Below are 22,170 nucleotides of genomic sequence, written 5' to 3'. Positions count from 1 at the left end.
CGAACAAGGTTAGATAAAGGTTTAATAAACTAATTTGTTAGCTTATTTGAAGTATTAGGAGTCTTTTTTTTCTTTTTCTTTCTTTTTTTTTTTAAGTTGGTACTGGTAACGCCGCTTTTGGTGGCCAATTCTGGAATAAAGGTGGGCTAGGAAACTGGTTAGTCCCTCTTTGGAAAGATGTTATATAGAATATTGATAAAAAAGATTTCAACATACATAGTCACAAAGCTATTTATTCCTCCCATCTATTCCCTTTTTATGGATGGGCACTGAAAGCACCGACTTCGGCTGCCATTTCTGGAATGGAGAATGTTTGAGAACTAGTAAGACCCTCTTTGGAAAGATGTTATGTAGAAAATTGTTAAAATAGATTTCAGCGTACATAGATCAGAAAGCTAATTGTTACTCCCGTCTATCTCTTTTTTTACAAAGGGGCACTGAAAACGCCAATTTTGGGTGTCATTCATGAAATAGAGAATGTAAGGGAACTTTTATGTCCCTCTTTGGAAAGATGTTATGTAGAAAATAGTTTGAATAGGTTTCAACGTATATAGGTCATAAAGCTAATTGTTATTCCCGTCCACTTCTTTTTTACAAATGGGCACTGAAAGCGCCGATTTCGGGAACCATTTCTGGAATGGAGAATGTTATAGAACTGGTTAGTCCGTCTTTCGAACCAACTTAGAAAATTGTAATTCTACGACTTAGACGTAGAAAATTGTTAGAATAAATTGTAGAATAATTTGTAAATAAGTTGTGAATAAGTTGCAAAATATATAAGAAATTAATATCTTATTCTTTTGTAAGCAAAGTGTTTAAATAATAAATTGCATGCTCACAAGTTCTATAACACCTTATAGAACAATAAAGGTTAGAATACAGCTGATACACAGCAGGAATAATGTTGAAAGAATAAATTGTTCTTATAATATTAATGATACATTATTCTGAAAGAATAATTGTTCTGATACACAACATAAAGTTGTTAGAATAAATTGTGAAATAATGTAGAAAATTGTTAGAATAAATTTCAACTTATATAGGTCTGAAAGCTAATTGTCACTCCTGTTTATCTCCTTTCTATAGATGGGCACTGAAAGCGCCGATTCGGGTGCCAACTCTCGAATGGATGTGGGCTAGGAAACTGGTTAGGCCTTCTTTGGAAAAATGTTATATAGAATACTGATAAAATAGATTTCAACGTATATAGGTCACAAAGCTAATTGCAACTCCCGTCTATTTCCTTTTTATAGATGGGCACTGAAAGCGCCGATTTTGGGTGCCATTTATGGAATAGAGAAAGTTAGGGAATTGGCTAGTCGCTCTTGAGAAAAGTATTATGTGAGGAATTTATGGAATAGACTAACTCGTTAACTCCCGTGTGTTTATTTTGCTAAATATGAACAGATAACCCTTTTATTCTTTTCTTTTTTTCTGTATATTTTGGACCTTCATTAAGCCTCTCGAAAAACTTTTCTTAGCTTAATTTTATTGCCACTAATTTAATTTTTTTTATCTTGTAGTTATATAGCCTTTTTTGTATATTAAACAAAAAAAACAAGTTTTTTTTAAATGAATTAAAACTTAAAACGAACAGAAATTACTCCGTGTATGAAAGGGGCTTTTCCTCCTCAACGCCCCGCTCTTTACGCTAAAATTTTTTACTGTTTTAAGAAGTAGAGTTAAGAGAAAGAGTCAAACTTTACCGTAAAGAGCGGGGCGTTGAGGAGGAAAAGCCCCTTTCATATACGGAATAATTTCTGTTCGTTTTAAGTTTTAATGTCACTCCTTACTTTCATTTTAAAAAAAACTTGTTTTTTTCTAATTTCTGGACATTTTTGAATTAATGTATTTTTTTATCTTGGCTCTCCGCGCATAAATAATTTAAACGAAATTTGCATATTAATTTTTTGGGGGCTAAATGGCTTTTTCATAGTTTTAATCGGAAGATTTTGTGAAAAAAGGAAGCGAGACAGGAGGCCTAGTTGCCCTCCAATTTTTTGATTACTTTAAAAGGCAACTATAATTTTAAATTTTTTACTAACGTTTTCATAAGTAAAAAATATACGTAAATTACTAATTAACTTACGTAGCGAACTTCTATATTCGTATGTTTTTATTGCGTATATGAGGGGGCTCAACCCTCGTCGATACCTCGCTCTTCACACTAAAGCTTAAATTTTGTCCCAATTCTTTAAAAATGACCCCTGAATCACAAAGGCCGTAGAATAAATAGTTGAAATTACTAAAAAATACTTTAGCGTAAAGAGCGAGGTATTACGAGGAGGTAAACCCCTCCTATGCGTAATAATTTCTGTTCGTTTTAAGTTTTTATGCTGCTCCTCACTGTCAGTAGAAAAAACTTTCCATATTTATTTTTACATTGTTTTTTTAAATAATGCTTGAAAATCCTGCGCCCCCTCCATTGAAAGTCTCTTCCCCCTTGAGAAGTTCCTCCATGGAAAGATCCTCCCATGTATCCCCCCTCCCTCAACTCTCCCCCCAAACCAAAAAGAATCCCCCTGAAAACGTCTGTACACTTCCCAGTAATCATTACTATATGTAAACACAGGTCAAAGTTTGTAACTTGCAGCCCCTCCCACGGGAACTGCAGGGGAGTAAGTCGTCCCCAAAGACAGTTATTAGGTTTCTCAACTATGGTGAATAAAATGGCTATCTCAGAATTTTGATCCGGTAACTTTGGGGAAAAAATGAGCGTGGGAGGAGGCCTAGGTGCCCTCCAATTTTTTCGGTCACTTAAAAAGGGCACTAGAACTTTTAATTTCCGTTAGAATGAGCCCTTTCGTGACATTGTAGGACCACTGAGTCGATACGATCACCCCTGGGAAAAAAAAAACAACGAATAAACACGCATCCGTGATTTGTTTTCTGGCAAAAAATTCAAAATTCCACATTTTTGTAGATAGGGGATTGAAACTTCTACAATACGGTTCTCTGATACACTGAATCTGATGGTGTGATTTTCTCAGGGTCGTAACTTTTGACGGGTAAGACTAATCTTGTCGAAACTTACATATTTAAAATCAGCATTAAAATGCGATTCTTTTGATGCAACTATTGGCATCAAAATTCCATTTTTTAGAGTTTTGGTTACTATTGAGCTGGGTCGCTCCTTACTACAGTTCGTTACCACGAACTGTTTGATAAAAACTGTAAAGCTTTTTTTTTTACAAAAAAAGACGGTACAAGCTGATTGCCATGGTGATAGAATAAGTATTTCTGGAGTAGGTTAAAAATTGGTACCATAGGCGTCTTCGTTTTATATTAATATTGCCTAATACACTACATAGTTAGAGTTATATTTATAAAGTACCATTATATTGATATTATATAAATGTGTCTAAGGAATGGGAATCCCATGACAACCTCAGGCACTTAACATTCTTCTGCGAGTATAGAAAAATCAGCTTATTTGTAATTTTGATTACACCCAAAGGATTTTTTCTTTGCAAGTTGGGTATTGTGAAAGCCTAAGGAGAGACTATTTCCTTTTTTTTTGTCGATTCTAAATTCCAATTTCAGTTAGAATCAAATTGTCTTAAAATATATCTACAAATGTTAGCCACGGAGGGATAATGTGACATCCATAATATGAATTTGCAATGTAAATATGTTAAGAATGATGCAGTTGTTTGTCTCGATTGTTAAAGAAAGAAAGGAATTTAACTTTGAAGACAAAATGGGATAAAGGAGGTTCTACTAGTTTTGGAGAATGAGAGGCGAAGATACAAAAATAGATGAATTTTAGGCCTCAAAATTTTTGGGGACTTCCAGATCAATGGTCATTTCTGACCAGGGATTGGTCATACCGCATTGTTAAGGACTTTTCCTTTTACGGGGTTATTGCTATTGAAGGAAAAAAAAAATAAAGCGTGACTCCTTGATGGATAATGATTCCTCATTAGATAGATCTGTAACCATACGATTTCTTCTCAAATACGAGAAAAATATTGTTAGTTTGCAACAATTTCGATTCTTCGAACTTAGAGTGTACTGGGATTTGAACATGTGTCTCTTGTTTAAGCTCATCTGATCCTCCTGGTATGGATATTTTGGAATGCTGGATTCCTTAATTTAGTTTTCAATAATCATTTAATGTTATCTTTGTCTCAAGTGACGTAACAACAAATTTAGTCAGGTGATCGTAATACGTAAAACGAGCTAACATTGCAGTCTGGCGTGCACTTAAAATAATCGAATTTTGTTAGCCTATTTTGTGTTATCTCTTGTTTTCACGAGCACCTAATTTTAATTTCTCGGGAGGGGGAGGATATGTTTTAAGAGGGAGAGGATTAAGCATTATATAGTGAGTCTTAATCTGATATTTTAGGTTCTCATAAGCAAATTAGACCTTAATTCTAAGACGAAACCATACAATTATTTTTTTTTAGAGTTGTTGACTTTGCCACTAGAAGTGATATGAAAAATGCTTTGGATTCTCTGGATGACACTGAACTATTTGGTCGCCGCATTAGACTTGTCGAAGATCGCTCAATCAGAGAGTCTTACTCACGCAGTCGCTCTCCTCGTTCACGCTCCCGTACCAGAGATCGCAGCAGGACTGCCTCCAAGTCAAGGTAGCCTTTTTTATGTGGCAAATATTTGGTCGTTCTTTTATTTATTTCTTTATAAGCTGAGCTTGATTCCTTTTTGACGAAACATGTTTGTCAAAATTGTATTTTGAGCTCTGTTTTACAAACTGTAACTAAATATTTCCGGCTCCATTCTTTTTTGGTATTTACCTAGTGACATAGCGATCGCAATTTCTGTCGGTCTGTCCCGGTTTTGCTAGTTTGGGCACTTCTAGATAAGCTAAGACGACGGAATTTAGCAGGCGTATCAGGGACCAGACCTGCTGGATTCATTGCCCAATATCGAAAATGTCGTTTTTACGATTCGACCATCTGGGGGTTGGGAGTGGGGGATGGTTAAGTCGGAAAAATTATTTTTAAATGAATGAGGTATTTTTAACTTACGAATGGCTGGTCGGATCTTAATGAAATTTGATATTTAGAATGATATCATGTCTCAGAGCTCTTATTTTAAATCCCGACTGGATCCGGTGACATTGGGGGAAGTTGGAGGGGAAACCTGTAATCTTGGAAAACGCATAGAGTGGAGGGATTGGGATGAAACTTGGTGGGAAAAATAAGCATAAGTCCTATATGTGTGATTGACATAACCGGAACGGATCCGCTTTCTTTGGGGGAGTTGGGGGGGGGGGGGTTAATTCTGAAAAATTCGAAAACATAAGGTATTTTTAACTTACGAAGGAGTGATCAGATCTTATTGAAATTTGGTATTTAGAAGGATCTCGTAACTCAGATCTCTAATTTTGAATCTCGGCCAGATCGAGTGTCATTGGGGGGGGGGGAGGTAGGGTCGGAAATCTTGTAAAATACTTAGAGTGGAGAGATCGGTATGAAACTTGGTGGGAGGAAGAGGCACTAGTCCTAGGTACATGATTGACATATTCAGACCGGATCTGCTCTCTTTGGGGGAGTTGGGGGGGCTAATTTGGTAATTCAGAAAAAAATGAAAAAATAAGGTACTTTTAACTTATGAACTAGTGATCGGGTCCTAATGAAATTTGATTTTGGGAGACCTTGTGTCTCGGAGCTCTTCTTTTAAATCCTGACCGAATCCGGTGACATTGGGGGGAGTTGGCAGAAGAAACCAGAAATCTTGGAAAACGCTAAAAGTGGAGAGATCGTGATGATACTTCGTGGGAAGAATAAGCACAAGTCCTAGATATATGATTGAAATTACCAGACCAGATTAGCTCTCTTTAGGGGAGTTAGGGGGAGGGGTTAAGTAGGAAAAATTAGAAAAAATAAGTTATTTTTAACTTCTGATCGGGTGATCAGATCTTAAGGAAATTTGAGATCTAGAAGGATCTTATGCTTCAGAAGTCTTATTTTAAATCCCGATCAGTTCCGATGACATTGGGGGGAGTTGGATGGGAAACCGTAAATATTAGAAAACGTGAAAATTGAGGTATCTTTATCTTGGTCTCATGTCTTAGATGCTCCATTTTCAATTCGAATCGGATCCGGGGACATGGGGAGGGGGTTGGAGGGAGAAACAGAAATCTTGGAAATCGGAAATTTTGGAAAACGCTTAGAGTGGAAAGATCAGGATGAAACTTGATGGAAGAATAAGCACAGTTATAGATACGTTACTGACATATCTGGACCGAATCCGCTCTCTTTGGGGAAGTTGGGGGATTTCCAGTGCTTTGGTGAGTTAGGTGCTTCTGGGCGTTCTAGGACGATGAAAATCGGTAGGGGTGTCAGGGACCTGCACAAATTGACTTGATAACAGTCGTTTCCCCGATTCGACCATCTGGGGGCTGGATAGAGAGGAAAAATTGAAAAAAATGAGGTATTTTTAATTTATGAATGGGTGATTTTATCTTAATGCAATTTGATGTTTAGAAAGACGTCGTTTCTCAGAGCTCTTATTTTAAATCCCGAGCATATCCGGTGATATTGGGGGGAGTTGGAGGGGGAAACGGGAAATGTTGGAAAACACTTAGAGTGGAGAGATCGGGATGACACTTAGTGGGAAGAATAAGCACAAGTCCTAGATATGTGATTGATATAACCGGACTGAGTCTGCTCTCTTTGGGGGAGTGGGGGGGGGGTGTTAATTCAGAAAAAAATGGAAAAGTGAGGTATTTTTAACTTTGAAAAAATTTGAAAGATTTTTAACTTTGGTATTTTAAAATTTGATATTTAGAAGGAATTCATGTCGTACAGCTGTTATTTTAAATCCCGACCAGATTTGGTTTTATTGGGGGGAGCTGGAGGGGAAACCTGAAATCTTGGAAAACGCTTAGAGTGGAGAGATCGGAATGAAACTTGGTGGGTATAATAATCAAATGTCGTAGAAATGTGACCGGATCTTACTGAAGTTTGATATGCAGAAATATTTCGTGTCTCAGAGCTCTTATTTTAAATCCCGACTGGTATTAAGCCTCTGATTTTCCCTTGAAATCAATCTATTGATTCTTAGAATTTTGCTAGAGCTATTGACTCTTCCGACTTCGTCACAAGTGCCATATGAGCTCATAGCTCTTGCTTAAAGTTGACAACCTTGGATTTCTGGGCTAAAAAAATTAATTTAGATATTTCTCGAGTTTGAAAAAACTCGTTTAGAGCTTAGTCTCTAGAAAAAAAATCATTTGAGTGACGTTTCAAGGGGATTTCAATTCAAGGGGAAAATTTTCTTTATTTTTCCACCAAGAGTGGTCTCATCGTTTTTATTATCTATGACGCTTGTATTACATAAGATGACAAATTACTCTGAACAGCTAAAGAAAAAGGCATGGAACAAGAAATAAAAAAATCACATTTCAGATGGTTCAGAGGGCATAGGCATGGAAACATGCTGGTTGTTACTGGATTGTATAACAACGCAGTGAAAACATAAATGTAACGATTTGGGAGAACCCGGGACAGAAGTTTTTTGGTATCTGTGACTTCATGCCAAATGGCACATGATTTTGAATGAATCCAAGCAGCTAAAGCAAAAGGCATGGTAAAATGTCTGAGATAATGATGCACGACAATCAAGCCCAATAAGATCTGTGGCTAGAAAACGTGCGACAACAAGCATCACCACGAATCCTAAATGGGAATAAAGGAAAAAGAAATCAACGCCTAAAAGATCAGCGACAGGGATGGACACGTAAAGTTGTAAATGAAATCTACGGTTAGAAGAGAAGCAACAGTGAAAATCACAACAACAACAAAACTAGAGTAAATATATTCTATAAAATCGATGATTCCTTGGTGCTGTAACAGGAAAGAGGAATATTAATTTCATCCAGAATTTCTGAATTTCTGAATTGAAATTGCTGATTTGACGTCTCATGAATAAAACTAAAGAATAATGTGATGATGCCTACCAAGTGCCAAGGCCCGGGCTCCCGGTACATTTCTTATGACATCATATAAGCAATTTCTCATATGATATCATGCATAGCATAAATAAGTTTATCGAGTTTCCAACACATCAGTTATTTATATAATATAATGTCTGCTGGAAGGCCCAAAAAACGAAAAATTTGCAGTTGTAGTTGCTATAAATGATGATTCTTTGGAGCCAACGCCTTAACTATCAAACTTGATAAGATATGAAAATCGACAACCTGGACCATCAATTGCGATAAAACCAATACGGGCAGCTAAAGCAAAGGCCATTGATAAATTGTCTGAAGTAATGAAAATCCAAAAACGTCAAAAATGGAAATGAATAGCAAAGATACGGGCGGTTAGAAGATATACGAAAACGACAATTTGAGCGTTTCAGTGATGAAAATGAAGAGCAAAGACATGCGGTTAGAAGACATGCAACACAGAGCAAGTGAGCGAGTCATAAATGAAAATGAAGAGTAAAGACACGCGGTTATAAGATGTGCGAAAACAACAATTAGAGAGAAGTTTTTTTTTACATTTTTATTTACTTTTAAATAATTAATTTATTTATAATTTCGTTGTGTTAACAATTTAATTCTCATGCTCAGCCGAATGAACCGATAACTCATTTTAATATATATATATATGTTTATATATATATATATATATATATATATATATATATATATATATATATATATATATATATATATATATATATATATATATATATATATATATATATAAAAATAAGTTGTCTGTGTGTGGATCTGTGTGTGGATCAGGTGACGTCATGTTTGTCCGCATATGACGTCTGAATTATTTCACACTAATACAAAAGAAGAAAAAAACTAAAAAAGGTAAAAACTACAAAAAAAACTAAAAAGAAAAAAAACTAAAAAAGCTAAAAAACTAAAAAAAAACTAAAAAAAAGGTAAAAATCTAATAACTAAAAAAAAACTGAAAAAAATAAAAAAAGGCAAAAACTACAAAAAAAATAAAAACTAATAAAAAAACTAAAAAAGCTAAAAAACTAAAAAAACTAAAAAAAGGTAAAAAACTAAAAAAAACTAAAAACTAAAAAAAAGGAAAAAACTGAAAAATAAAAGAGAAAAAGAAAACTAAAAAATATGAATAAATATATATAAAAATAAGTTGTTTGTGGGTTATGTCTGTCTGTCTGTCTGTCGAGTGACGTCGTGTTTGTCCGCATATGACGTCTGAATTATTTCACACTAATACAAAAGAAGAAAAAAAACTAAAAAAGGTAAAAACTACAAAAAAAACTAAAAAGAAAAAAAACTAAAAAAGCTAAAAAACTAAAAAAAACTAAAAAATGGTAAAAAACTAAAAACTAAAAAAAACTGAAAAAACTAAAAAAAGGCAAAAACTAAAAAAAAAACTAAAAACTAATAAAAAAACTAAAAAAAAACTAAAAAAAAACTAAAAAAAGGTAAAAAACAAAAAAAAACTAAAAACTAAAAAAGAAAAAACTAAAAAAAAGGAAAAAACTGAAAAATAAGAGAAAAAGAAAACTAAAAAAATATTAATAAATATAAAAAATATAAATATAAATATAATATAAATTAGCAATCAACAAAGCACCGAGACACAAATGACGACCGGGACACAGGGAGTATAAATGACGACCAGGACATAAAAAAAAAAAAAACTAAAAAAACTAAAAAAAATGGTAAAAACTACAAAAAAACTAAAAACTAATAAAAAAACTAAAAAATCTAAATAAACTAAAAAAAGAAAAAAAAGGAAAAAAATAAAGGAGAAAAACAAAACTAAAAAACGAATGTATATACAGACCGGGACACCGGGATACAAATGACGACCGGGACACAGGGAATATAAATGACGACCGGGACACAGGGACACAACTACAATGGGGACGCCGGGGGGCACAGGGGGATATAAATGACGACCGGGACACAAGGAATATAAATGACGCCCGGGACACTCAAAGAGAAATCACAGACTGGAACACCGGGACACAAATGACGACCGGGACACAGGGAATATAAATGACGACCGGGACACAGGGACATAACTACAAAGGGGACGCCGGGGTGCACAGGGGGATATATAAATGACGATGGCGACTCAGGGAATGGTCGATTAGCAATCACCATCAACAAAGCTCAAGGGCAATCATTAGAATCATGAGGTATAGATCTGAATACGGATTGTTTTCCCATGGACCATTATATGTTGCATGTTCAAGAGTCGGTAAACCTGACAATCTATTTATATACACAGACAATGGGACAGCAAAGAATGTTGTATATTCGCAAGTTTTACGTAGTTAAAAACATATATATATATATATATATATATATATATATATATATATATATATATATATATATATATATATATATATATATATATATATATATATATATATATATATATATATATATATATATATATACATATATATATATATATATATATATATATATATATCTATATATATAAAAATAAGTTGTCTGTGGATGGATGGATGGATGGATGGATGGATGGATGGATCAGGTGACGTCACCTGAAAAAACTGGATCAGGTGACGTCAAAACTGAAAAAACTAAAAAAAGGCAAAAACTACAAAAAAAACTAAAAACTAATAAAAAAAATAAAAAAGCTAAAAAACTAAAAAAACTATAAAGGTAAAAACCAATAAAAAACTAAAAAAAAACTGAAAAAACTAAAAAAAGGCAAAAACTACAAAAAAAAACTAAAAACTAATAAAAAAAGTAAAAAAGCTAAAAAACTAAAAAAACTAAAAAAACTAAAAAAGGTAAAAAACTAAAAAAAATAAAAAATAAAAAAAAACTAAAAAAAAGGAAAAAACTGAAAAATAAGCTAAAATAAAGGTAAAAACCAATAAAAAACTAAAAAAAAAAGGAAAAAACTAATAAATGACGACACTCAAAGAGAAAGCGACCAGGACAAAAGGAATGTTCGATTAGCAATCAACAAAGCACCGGGACACAGGGAGTATAAATGACGACCAGGACATAAGTAAAAAAAAAAAAACTATCTATATATATAAAAATAAGTTGTCTGTGGATCTGTGGATCGTGGATCAGGTGACGTCACCTGAAAAAACTGGATCAGGTGACGTCAAAACTGAAAAAACTAAAAAAAGGCAAAAACTACAAAAAAAACTAAAAACTAATAAAAAAAATAAAAAAGCTAAAAAACTAAAAAAACTAAAAAAAGGCAAAAAAAACTAAAAACTAATAAAAAAGCTAAAAAACTAAAAAAACTAAAAAAAAGGCAAAAACTACAAAAAAACTAAAAACTAATAAAAAAAATAAAAAAGCTAAAAAACTAAAAAAACTAAAAAAAGGTAAAAAACTAAAAAAACTAAAAACTAAAAAAAACTAAAAAAGGTAAAAACTAAAAGAGCTAAAAAAGAAAAAAATAAATGACGACACTCAAAGAGAAAGCGACCAGGACAAAAGGAATGTTCGATTAAAATGACGACCGGGACACAGGGAATATAAATGACGACCGGGACACAGGGACACAACTACAACGGGGACACCGGGGGAAACAGGGGGATATAAATGACGACCGGGACAAAAAAACTAAAAAGAAAAAAAAACTAAAAACTAATAAAAAAACTAAAAAATCTAAAAATCTAAATAAGCTAAAAAAGAAAAAAAAAGGAAAAAAATAAAGGAGAAAAACAAAACTAAAAAACGAATGTATATACAGACCGGGACACCGGGATACAAATGACGACCGGGACCCGGGACACAGGGAATATAAATGACGACCGGGACACAGGGACACAACTACAACGGGGACACCGGGGGAAACAGGGGGATGTAAATGACGACCGGGACACCGGGACAGGGAATGGTCGATTAGCAATCACCATCAACAAAGCTCAAGGGCAATCATTAGAATCATGAGGTATAGATCTGAATACAGATTGTTTTCCCATGGACCATTATATGTTGCATGTTCAAGAGTCGGTAAACCTGACAATCTATTTATATGCAAAGACAATGGGACAGCAAAGAATGTTGTATATTCGCAAGTTTTACGTAGTTAAAACCATATATATATATCTATCTATATTCACAGGTGGGACATAGGGACACAACTACAATGGCGCGTAACTATTATGGCGCGTAACGACTTACGCGCGCGGGGGGGCTTGGGGGGGGCGCGAAGCGCCCCCACCAACTAGGTGTTGGGGTGGCGCGAAGCGCCACCCCAACAGCTAGTATATATATATATATCTATATATATAAAAATAAGTTGTCTGTCTGTGGATGGATGGATGGATGTGTCAGGTGACGTCACCTGAAAAAACTGGATTAGGTGACGTCAAAACTGAAAAAACTAAAAAAAGGCAAAAACTACAAAAAAAACTAAAAACTAATAAAAAAAATAAAAAAGCTAAAAAACTAAAAAAACTATAAAGGTAAAAACCAATAAAAAACTAAAAAAAAAACTGAAAAAACTAAAAAAGGCAAAAACTACAAAAAAAAACTAAAAACTAATAAAAAAAGTAAAAAAGCTAAAAAACTAAAAAAACTAAAAAAACTAAAAAAAGGTAAAAAACTAAAAAAAATAAAAAATAAAAAAAAAACTAAAAAAAAGGAAAAAACTGAAAAATAAGCTAAAATAAAGGTAAAAACCAATAAAAAACTAAAAAAAAAAGGAAAAAACTAATAAATGACGACACTCAAAGAGAAAGCGACCAGGACAAAAGGAATGTTCGATTAGCAATCAACAAAGCACCGGGACACAGGGAGTATAAATGACGACCAGGACATAAGTAAAAAAAAAAAAACTATCTATATATATAAAAATAAGTTGTCTGTGGATCTGTGGATCGTGGATCAGGTGACGTCACCTGAAAAAACTGGATCAGGTGACGTCAAAACTGAAAAAACTAAAAAAAGGCAAAAACTACAAAAAAAACTAAAAACTAATAAAAAAAATAAAAAAGCTAAAAAACTAAAAAAACTAAAAAAAGGCAAAAACTACAAAAAAAACTAAAAACTAATAAAAAAACTAAAAAACTAAAAAAACTAAAAAAAAGGCAAAAACTACAAAAAAACTAAAAACTAATAAAAAAAATAAAAAAGCTAAAAAACTAAAAAAACTAAAAAAACTAAAAAAAGGTAAAAAACTAAAAAAACTACAAACTAAAAAAAAACTAAAAAAGGTAAAAACTAAAAGAACTAAAAAAGAAAAAAATAAATGACGACACTCAAAGAGAAAGCGACCAGGACAAAAGGAATGTTCGATTAGCAATCAACAAAGCACCGGGACACAGGGAGTATAAATGACGACCAGGACACAAGTAAAAAAAAAAATTAACAAAACTAAAAAGAAGGTAAAAACTACAAAAAAACTAAAAAGAAAAAAAAACTAAAAACTAATAAAAAAACTAAAAAATCTAAAAATCTAAATAAACTAAAAAAGAAAAAAAAAGGAAAAAAATAAAGGAGAAAAACAAAACTAAAAAACGAATGTATATACAGACCGGTACACCGGGATACAAATGACGACCGGGACACAGGGAATATAAATAACGACCGGGACACAGGGACACAACTACAACGGGGACACCGGGGGAAACAGGGGGATATAAATGACGACCGGGACAAAAAAACTAAAAAGAAATAAAAACTAAAAACTAATAAAAAAAACTAAAAAATCTAAAAATCTAAATAAGCTAAAAAAGAAAAAAAAAGGAAAAAAATAAAGGAGAAAAAAAAAACTAAAAAACGAATGTATATACAGACCGGGACACCGGGATACAAATGATGACCGGGACCCGGGACACAGGGAATATAAATGACGACCGGGACACAGGGACACAACTACAACGGGGACACCGGGGGAAACAGGGGGATGTAAATGACGACCGGGACACCGGGACAGGGAATGGTCGATTAGCAATCACCATCAACAAAGCTCAAGGGCAATCATTAGAATCATGAGGTATAGATCTGAATACAGATTGTTTTCCCATGGACCATTATATGTTGCATGTTCAAGAGTCGGTAAACCTGACAATCTATTTATATGCAAAGACAATGGGACAGCAAAGAATGTTGTATATTCGCAAGTTTTACGTAGTTAAAACCATATATATTTATATATATCTATATTCACAGGTGGGACATAGGGACACAACTACAATGGCGCGTAACTATTATGGCGCGTAACGACTTACGCGCGCGGGGGGGCTTGGGGGGGGCGCGAAGCGCCCCCACCAACTAGGTGTTGGGGTGGCGCGAAGCGCCACCCCAACAGCTAGTATATATATATATATATATATATATCTATATTCACAGGTGGGACATAGGGACACAACTACAATGGCGCGTAACGACTTACGCGCGCGGGGGGGCTTGGGGGGGGCGCGAAGCGCCCCCACCAACTAGGTGTTGGGGTGGCGCGAAGCGCCACCCCAACAGCTAGTATATATATATATATACATTTTTATTTACTTTTAAATAATTAATTTATTTATAATTTCGTTGTGTTAACAATTTAATTCTCATGCTCAGCCGAATGAACCGATAACTCATTTTAATATATATATATATATATATATATATATATATATATATATATATATATATGAAATGGTCATCAAAGTATCTATAGTTGTCGACTATTTGGCTATTTTATTTAGGAGCAAATCTCGCGAGCGTTCTGCAGAAGTTTCTCGCCGTGAACGAAGTGAAGACAGAAATGGAGAAGAAGAAAAGGCACGCTCCCGTACTAGGTATCTCACTCTCTCTACATTTCTTTTCTGCGAAATTTTGTAAAATAGGCTTAGCGTAACTGAACCTAATCTCATATATCGCTGAAATATGGAAAATAGTAGATAGCTGGCCCATAATGTAACAAGTTCAAAATTGCAAGACAGCTTTTGTACGGAATTTTCAAAACGAAGAGCTTAGTATGTATTCATGCTATCTCTGAATTTAGCACATTATTTTGTGTACTAGATTTAATTGTTTGCAAAAGCAGTGAAACTTTCTCAGTTTTTCTTGACCAAGAAAAACTTTTCTCAGTTTTTAGGTAAAAAAAAAAACTGCCATAATTAGGAAAATGTCCTTTTTTTGTATTTTCATTAAAAAAAGGACCTAAAAAGGAAATTGCCCATCCCGCTACCAAACTTGGAAAATACTTATAAAAAATATTTCTATTACGCATATAAAAAAAATGGATAAACAAATCCTTGAGTCCTACATTTTCGTGAACTGGCGTTTCTACATAGAGAAGGAAATAACCCCCCGTACACATACACACAAATGTAAAATGGCTACCTAGAATATGCTTATCAGCACTAATGTTGATAGTACACCATTTATATGAAATACAAAATATAATTTTAACTTGTTCTAAAATGATTAACTGTATTATTTTTGTTATGAATGAGTAGACGGAAAAAAAAAATTTATTTAGAAAGAAAAAGTTATTGATTATTTTGGTTGTGAAAAACTTTTTTAATGAATGTTTGTTAATTTAGTTATTTATAGATGGGGTTAGGTGCATCCTGTGGAAAATACTGCTCTGGAAAATTCCCCCTGGAAAACTCTACCGACATGTAAAATTGAACAGTCAATTAACGCAATAAAAAAGAATTAAGGAAAGAGGGGATTATGGAAATTCAACCGACATTCCAAAACACTTACAGAATATATGGTTTAGGGTCAAACGGTTCGTGATAGCGAACCGTAAATAAGGACTCTCGCCAATAGTAACAAAAAATCTAAAATAAAAGGCATTTTGGTAACAATTACGTCACAAAAAGAATCTTTTTTTCTAAGCTGATTACAAAACTATAAATTTCATTAAGTTTATTGCCGTACATCTAACATCACGAGCACAAGAAAATTGTCTGATATCCGAAAAAAAGAGAAAAAAAACAAAAGACAAGCGATCGTATCAAAAATAGCACCATCAGGTTCAGCATATTCGAGAACACTGTTGTAGAGGCTTCAAGTTTTTTTTTCTACAAAATGTGGAATTTATAATTCCTTTTTTTAGAAGGAAGATCACGAAAATGTGTTAATTTGTTGTTTTTTTTTGTGTGTGTAATTTTGATATTAATTTCAACAAAATCAGTCGGTAAAGCCCATCGCCCCTTCCCTCAAACATTTTGGCTAGTGACGCCTCTGGTTGGTACCAGATCAAGTCCACGGGGAGTAATTACTTACACTTCTTTGTCTTAGTCTGATATCTCTATGTACTTCCATCATAGGACCACTCTTCTACAGTTGCCACTAAATTCATATTTTTAAATTATTTTATTTCCAATAAAAAATTATTTTTTAAATATTTTATTTTCATTTCATTTATTTTATTTACCTTTTCCTACAAACTTTGAGAACTCACCCCCCCCCCCTCAAAAACACACAAAAGAAATGAAAATAAAAAAAATTAATAAGCCATTGTAGAATATTCTATACTACATATTCTGTCTGCATTTAGGAATATAAGCAGAATATTCCGGAATTCTGTCTCTTCTTTATACTTTGTATTTGTCATACTTACTTTTTGTCTGCTCAATTTTGTATGTGGAAAAATTTCCTGTGGGTGGGGGGGATTTCGGAGGGAATACGCCTTGTAGCCTTTTAGATAATTTTTATAGCAACAAAAACATTTAGAACAGATTGTGTGGGAGGGGATTGGGTTTTTAAATCTAGGGAAATGATAAAGTGTAGTTAATGCTAAACAAGTAAATATTGAGGAGGAGCCATGGTGCAGGAGGAGAGGGGGTTGTATCTACTCTTAAATATGGATTCTGCTAGGCTAGGATGGGAAATACTTGCTGTCAAAAGTTGTAATAGGCTAGAATCTTTATATTTTTCCTTCGTTTTCAAAAAAACGTTACATATGGGCTAAAAAGGGCAAAACACGATAATATTGTCTATAACTTAGGCGGACGTGAGATTCGTCTATAAGAACATTAAATTGGCTCTGTTTGTCTATTAAGAACTGTCAAATTATATTTGTTAACGTTGTAAACTTCAGAAATTGACTTTGGTAAATCACTTTTGTCCTCTGAAAATTTCTAAAAATCATCACCTGACAAGAGGCGTGACGATACGTCACCAGAATTACCCACAGTCAGGTTTTTTGTGCTGTTAGAAGTTAACATTATAATATATTGGCTGAAGAGGCTAAAATGATTCTTGAAATTGATTATGATATATTTTAAGCAAAGATGAGCGTATTGAACTAAATTTATATCTGTTCTTTCCGTGATGCAAGAAAAAGATAACAGACCAGAAAGTGAAATCTTAGCATTCAAACACATAAAGTTAATATTGGCTTTTTTAATAAAGATGATGGTGATATTTTTTATGTTTCAGGTCTCCCTCCCGTAACCGTGTTGATCGTTCGGTAAGCCGTTCGCGCTCTCGTTCAAAATCACGGTAAGTTCTTCTCTTTTTTTTTTTTTTTTTTTTTTTTTTTTTTTTTTTTTTTTTTTTTTTTTTTTTTTTTTTTTTATATGTGTATCAATATAGGTAGCATGGACATATTTCTTTGGATATGTATTGACATTTTCTTAGGAGGAGAAGGGCAAAAAGAGAATTTTAGCCGCAACATATATATATATATATATATATATATATTATATATATATATATATATATATATATATATATATATATATATATATATATATATATATATATATATATATATTTTGGATGAATTTTCCGCTGGGGGATTTTCTACGGAGGGAATTTTTCAGGGGAAGAAGTTCCCGGGGGAATGAACTTTTCAGTTTCACACTGGGATAATTTAATGGAATTTTCATACGAATTTTTTTTATTAGTGTTGCTTTCTCTTCGCCAACTCAATTTTACATCTGTTACATGCAATTTACATACATCTAGTATATACATAATATTAAAAAAAATACAATTTTACATGCGTTTTACATAAACGCTCACTCGGCTTCAGGTGGAGTTTATTTGGAAAATCTAAAGTTCTTTCTTGGTTATAGAGAGTTAGCACACATCTGGATCCAAACTTGGATTTATTTTACTCAAATAATAATTTTAGTTTAGAATAATATTATCCGGCATAACACTTACAAATCTAAAAAAAAAATCTGATTAATACTATAAAGACTATAAAAATCCGATCAATATAGAAAATGAGATATTTTATGGGAGTAGGCAGTGCATAAACTTTCCGGGGTTATAAAATAATAGAGCTCAGTTAGTCGGGAGAAAACCCTCCCTACAAAAATGAAATTACCTATAAAAAAAGTACTTTTTTGCTATAAAAAGGTACTCTATCTATGAATCTTTCTCGCAATATAAAGAAAAATTACAAAATGGTAGATGAAATATATACAAAAAAAGATTTTTGTTTAGATTCTAATAATTAAGTTTCATGAAATGTCGTGTTCTACGACCTTTACTGATATACTGTACAATCTTATACATATTAGTTGATCTAAGCCTGTTACTTGATTTAGGCTGTCTAATGATGCGTTTTCTGCTTGTCGCCATTTGTGTTGTTTTTCTTTACTTTTTTTTGTTAGTCCTTAAATAGCGACGAAGATCACACTGCCTTTCCATCACAAACATTAACAACAAGAAGAACAATAGGGATTTCTTTTCGTAAGACAGTGGAAATCTAATTTGAATGAATGTTAGGCCGTATGTTCAAGGGTTATCATCAGCAAAACATAAATATATAAAAGAAGAAAAACTTTCAACAACATACGACCAATAAAATTAAAAAAGTAAGATTAACACTAAAAACTTGTTTCTAATAATTCTTCTTTCATTTCAATGAATTGTCTTGTTTCGTCTCACTTTATTTATCAGTCCTGGTTGAACTTTGCTGAAGTAAGGATGCTGGGACTTTACAAAAAAATTCAGTTTTATTGGTCGTATTTTGTCGTAAATTTTTTTCTTTTATATATATATATATATATATATATATATATATATATATATATATATATATATATATATATATATATGTTTTGTTTATGACGGCCCTTGGACATAAGGTCAAAATATTCATTCAAATTAGATTTCTACTGTCTTACGAAAATAATTCCCTATTGTTCTTCCTGTTTTTAATGTTTGCTAGTCCGTGTTGTTGTTTCTTCTAATTTCGCTACTCTGCTATTTTCTATTAGCTCATATAATGGGTCAAAATAATTCATTATTATCATCATGACGGTTCAAAATCATTTGTGCATTCGATGCGTCCTCAAAAGTGATATCACTTGAACGGGTATTGTTTCTACTGATCCTTTTTTAAATTTTTTAAAAATGGTATTGTTGAAGTCGTTGGTCTTAAACTGAAAAAATACTTTCCTAGAGAGAAAAAAAACAGTTTCGAGATATTTGGTCCACGCTGATTATTAAAGCGATACATCGATTAGTGACGGTTGTGTAATTGCTAGATTGTCGTCTCTCTTATTAATCATTGTTTGGGGCGCAGCATATCCTCTGCAACCTGGTGACTTCAAACAGCAATTGCTCAAAAATACGAGGAATTGATTTATTTGTGATACCTAATAAAAATATTCAATTGTTTTTGGTTGTATTTTTCATCATTTTTACTTTTGTGTGACCTTCAAATGTCGTCACTGTTACGTCTAAAAATCGTCGCTCTTGTGCCTAAGGCAAAACCTTTATTAACGCAACCCCTCCTCCCCCCTGTCTCCCTAAAATTGCAGGCAAAATTTTAAAAAAGTGTTGTTTATATGAAAATTTTCATTTATTAACATAATTTTTCTTTTATTTAATTGTGGCTTTCCTTACTTTAGCCTCTGCTAATATATTAATTATGTCGTCCCAACTTATTGCTTCTAATTCTTCGCGTTCTATGCTCATTAACACTAACGTCATTTAGAACAACTAAACTAAAGTCGAACAACTAAAGTCATTTAGTTGTTCACGGCCCATGGTCGATCTGAGGTACATTAGTGTTAATTTGAGTTTTTTCACTTGAGTCTTCAGAGCAAGAAACAAAATTTCCAATTAGAATGCTGATCGGTTGTGACTCAGATAGAGGTTGAACTAGAAATCTGCAAAAAAATGGCAATTTTTGCATCTTCATTTTTTTTATTTTCTGGCTCTAGACGTTGTTTTCTACCAGCAGCACCGCTCTTCTTATTACAAGGCGACCATCCTGTAAAACACAAACAGGTTTGAAAACCAAATAACGCCTCATTAAAATTAATTAAAAACGATCTGCTAAGTTTTATTTTCAAGGAATGATGATGAAAATATAGGGAAAATGAATATTAGGGATTTGATTTGTTTATACGTCTGCTACCTGCGTCCTCTACTTTATTTTAACAAAATTTCAAAAAAATTTAAAAGGATTATACCTGTTACTCTTCCATTAAACTACCTCTGAGTTGCTAAAAACCGTTCGTGGACTTAATTCATTACGCAGATTTGTTGGGAATGCATTGATAATCGTGCATTGATCATCCTCGTCTACATTTACCAGTTAATTCCTCCTTTCACCTTATTCTCAAATTACCTTTTGACACGTACGAATTTCAGCTCTCTTTTGATCTTATTCCCTATTTTCCTTTGAAGAATTACCTTGAAGAATTACCTTTTTACACTTACCACATAGATTCGAAATATTATGTAGACCTTTTAGTTCTCCTTTAGTCTTATTCTACAATTGCCTTTGGACAGTCACCTTTTCACCTTCACCTCGGAGATTGAAAATGTCATACAATTTTTATTTGTAATAGCAGCGATGTATTAAGTACCTCACAGAAGCCCTGTACAGCATATGTTCTACCACTTTCGTCTTTAATGTACACGAGGGGGGATAACTCTCCCTAGATGTTTCATTTTCTACTGTTCAGTTTCTGCAGACAGATCTTCTGTTTGCTACATTGGAATCTGTTTTCTTTCTTTTTTTCTTTCTTTTTTCTCGCAGGGCTATGGAAGTTTCTTTTCAGCTATGCGTACACGCTTGTTTATACTATTAAGATCCAGATGAAAATTCAGTGCAAATGCTAAGTTAAAAAAACTAAACATGAATGGAATTTTAGGGAATGGCTTTCATGGATGCTGGGGGGGGGGGGGGGCAAATAGTAGATTAGAATGTCTCTCCTGGTTTATAAAAATTAAGGAGAGTGGTACTTTTTAGGTTTCAACGTGGCCAACTATGGTCACGCAGCATATTCCTTGTCCTTTTATTTATTTCCTATTGCAGTGGGGATGAAGATCCAAGGAGCCCCCGTCGTCCCCGCAGCCGCAGCGCAAGCCGTGATGTAGACGAAGATTAATTCATTTGTAAGGGACGAGAAGCAAGAAGAAAAATTCATAAGTAATGGGCTGATTTTTTCTGTTTTGATTTATATTACTGTTCACAGTAAGTGTGTGCAAGAAAAATTCCATTTTTTTTTATAATGACTTCCATCAATAAACTCGGAAAAATTCTTGAAAACTTGAAAATTCTTGAAACTCTTAAGGCGAATTGTGACGAATTGAACAGGAGGCATTAGACGGCTCTGTATTCTTGTGTTGAGAGGGGGGACTATTTTTTAACATATCATACCCTTCTTGACTGATTATATTGAATACGCCTTCTTTACGGTGGAATAAAGGAGGTATATTTTTGAATCATTTTCGACTTTGTGACGAATTGAACAGGAGGCATTAGACGGCTCTGTATTCTTGTGTTGAGAGGGGGGACTATTTTTTAACATATCATACCCTTCTTGACTGATTATATTGAATACGCCTTCTTTATGGTGGAATAAAGGAGGTATATTTTTGAATCATCAAATAGCCCCATCGCTTTTTCATTTTGACCATTTGGAAAGAACAAGAAGCTATTTTGTACAAGTATTATAAGTATGATCCAGCTCAAGCAGTATAAATTGGCTCTTTATCGATAGAACGCGCATAGCTTAAATTTGTTTTCCATCGAATAATCTCTATAATCCATGGCTCTATAAACCATGGAAATGGCATTGTATATAGATTAAGCAATTTGATGTCGCTGAGCTAGTGAGATTTGCTCACATTCTTGAGAACTTCCGTGTAAGGTATGTATGGCAAAACATTATAAAAATGCGATTCTACTCGTTGATAACTTTTTTTCGCTAAACCTCTAAAATCTCACTGAAGTGGTTAAAAAAAGAAAGATTTTTAGCTTAAGGCTTTTACAAGTTAGAAGCCGGTTTTATCACAAGCGCCTGGTAAAATATTCA

At 33.3% G+C, this 22,170-nt stretch overlaps 1 protein-coding gene across 1 annotated transcript in view; it reads left to right on the top strand.

Annotated features, from left to right (window-relative positions):
- The window catches only part of LOC136030447 (serine-arginine protein 55-like), a 45,436-nt gene extending 24,035 nt beyond the window's left edge, over nucleotides 1–21,401 (top strand). Inside the window, exons 6-9 of the mRNA XM_065709432.1 lie at nucleotides 4,413–4,598; nucleotides 14,626–14,718; nucleotides 17,318–17,380; nucleotides 21,168–21,401. Coding sequence (XP_065565504.1) covers nucleotides 4,413–4,598; nucleotides 14,626–14,718; nucleotides 17,318–17,380; nucleotides 21,168–21,240 — 415 coding nt within the window. The 3' untranslated portion in view covers nucleotides 21,241–21,401. The remainder of the gene's footprint in view (nucleotides 1–4,412; nucleotides 4,599–14,625; nucleotides 14,719–17,317; nucleotides 17,381–21,167) is intronic.
- Nucleotides 21,402–22,170: the final 769 nt, after the last annotated feature.

Source organism: Artemia franciscana, chromosome 8 (genome assembly GCF_032884065.1).
Source record: "Artemia franciscana chromosome 8, ASM3288406v1, whole genome shotgun sequence".
In the NCBI taxonomy this organism is placed as follows: Eukaryota; Metazoa; Arthropoda; class Branchiopoda; order Anostraca; family Artemiidae; genus Artemia; species Artemia franciscana.
This window is presented reverse-complemented; position numbering and strand designations above follow the sequence as displayed.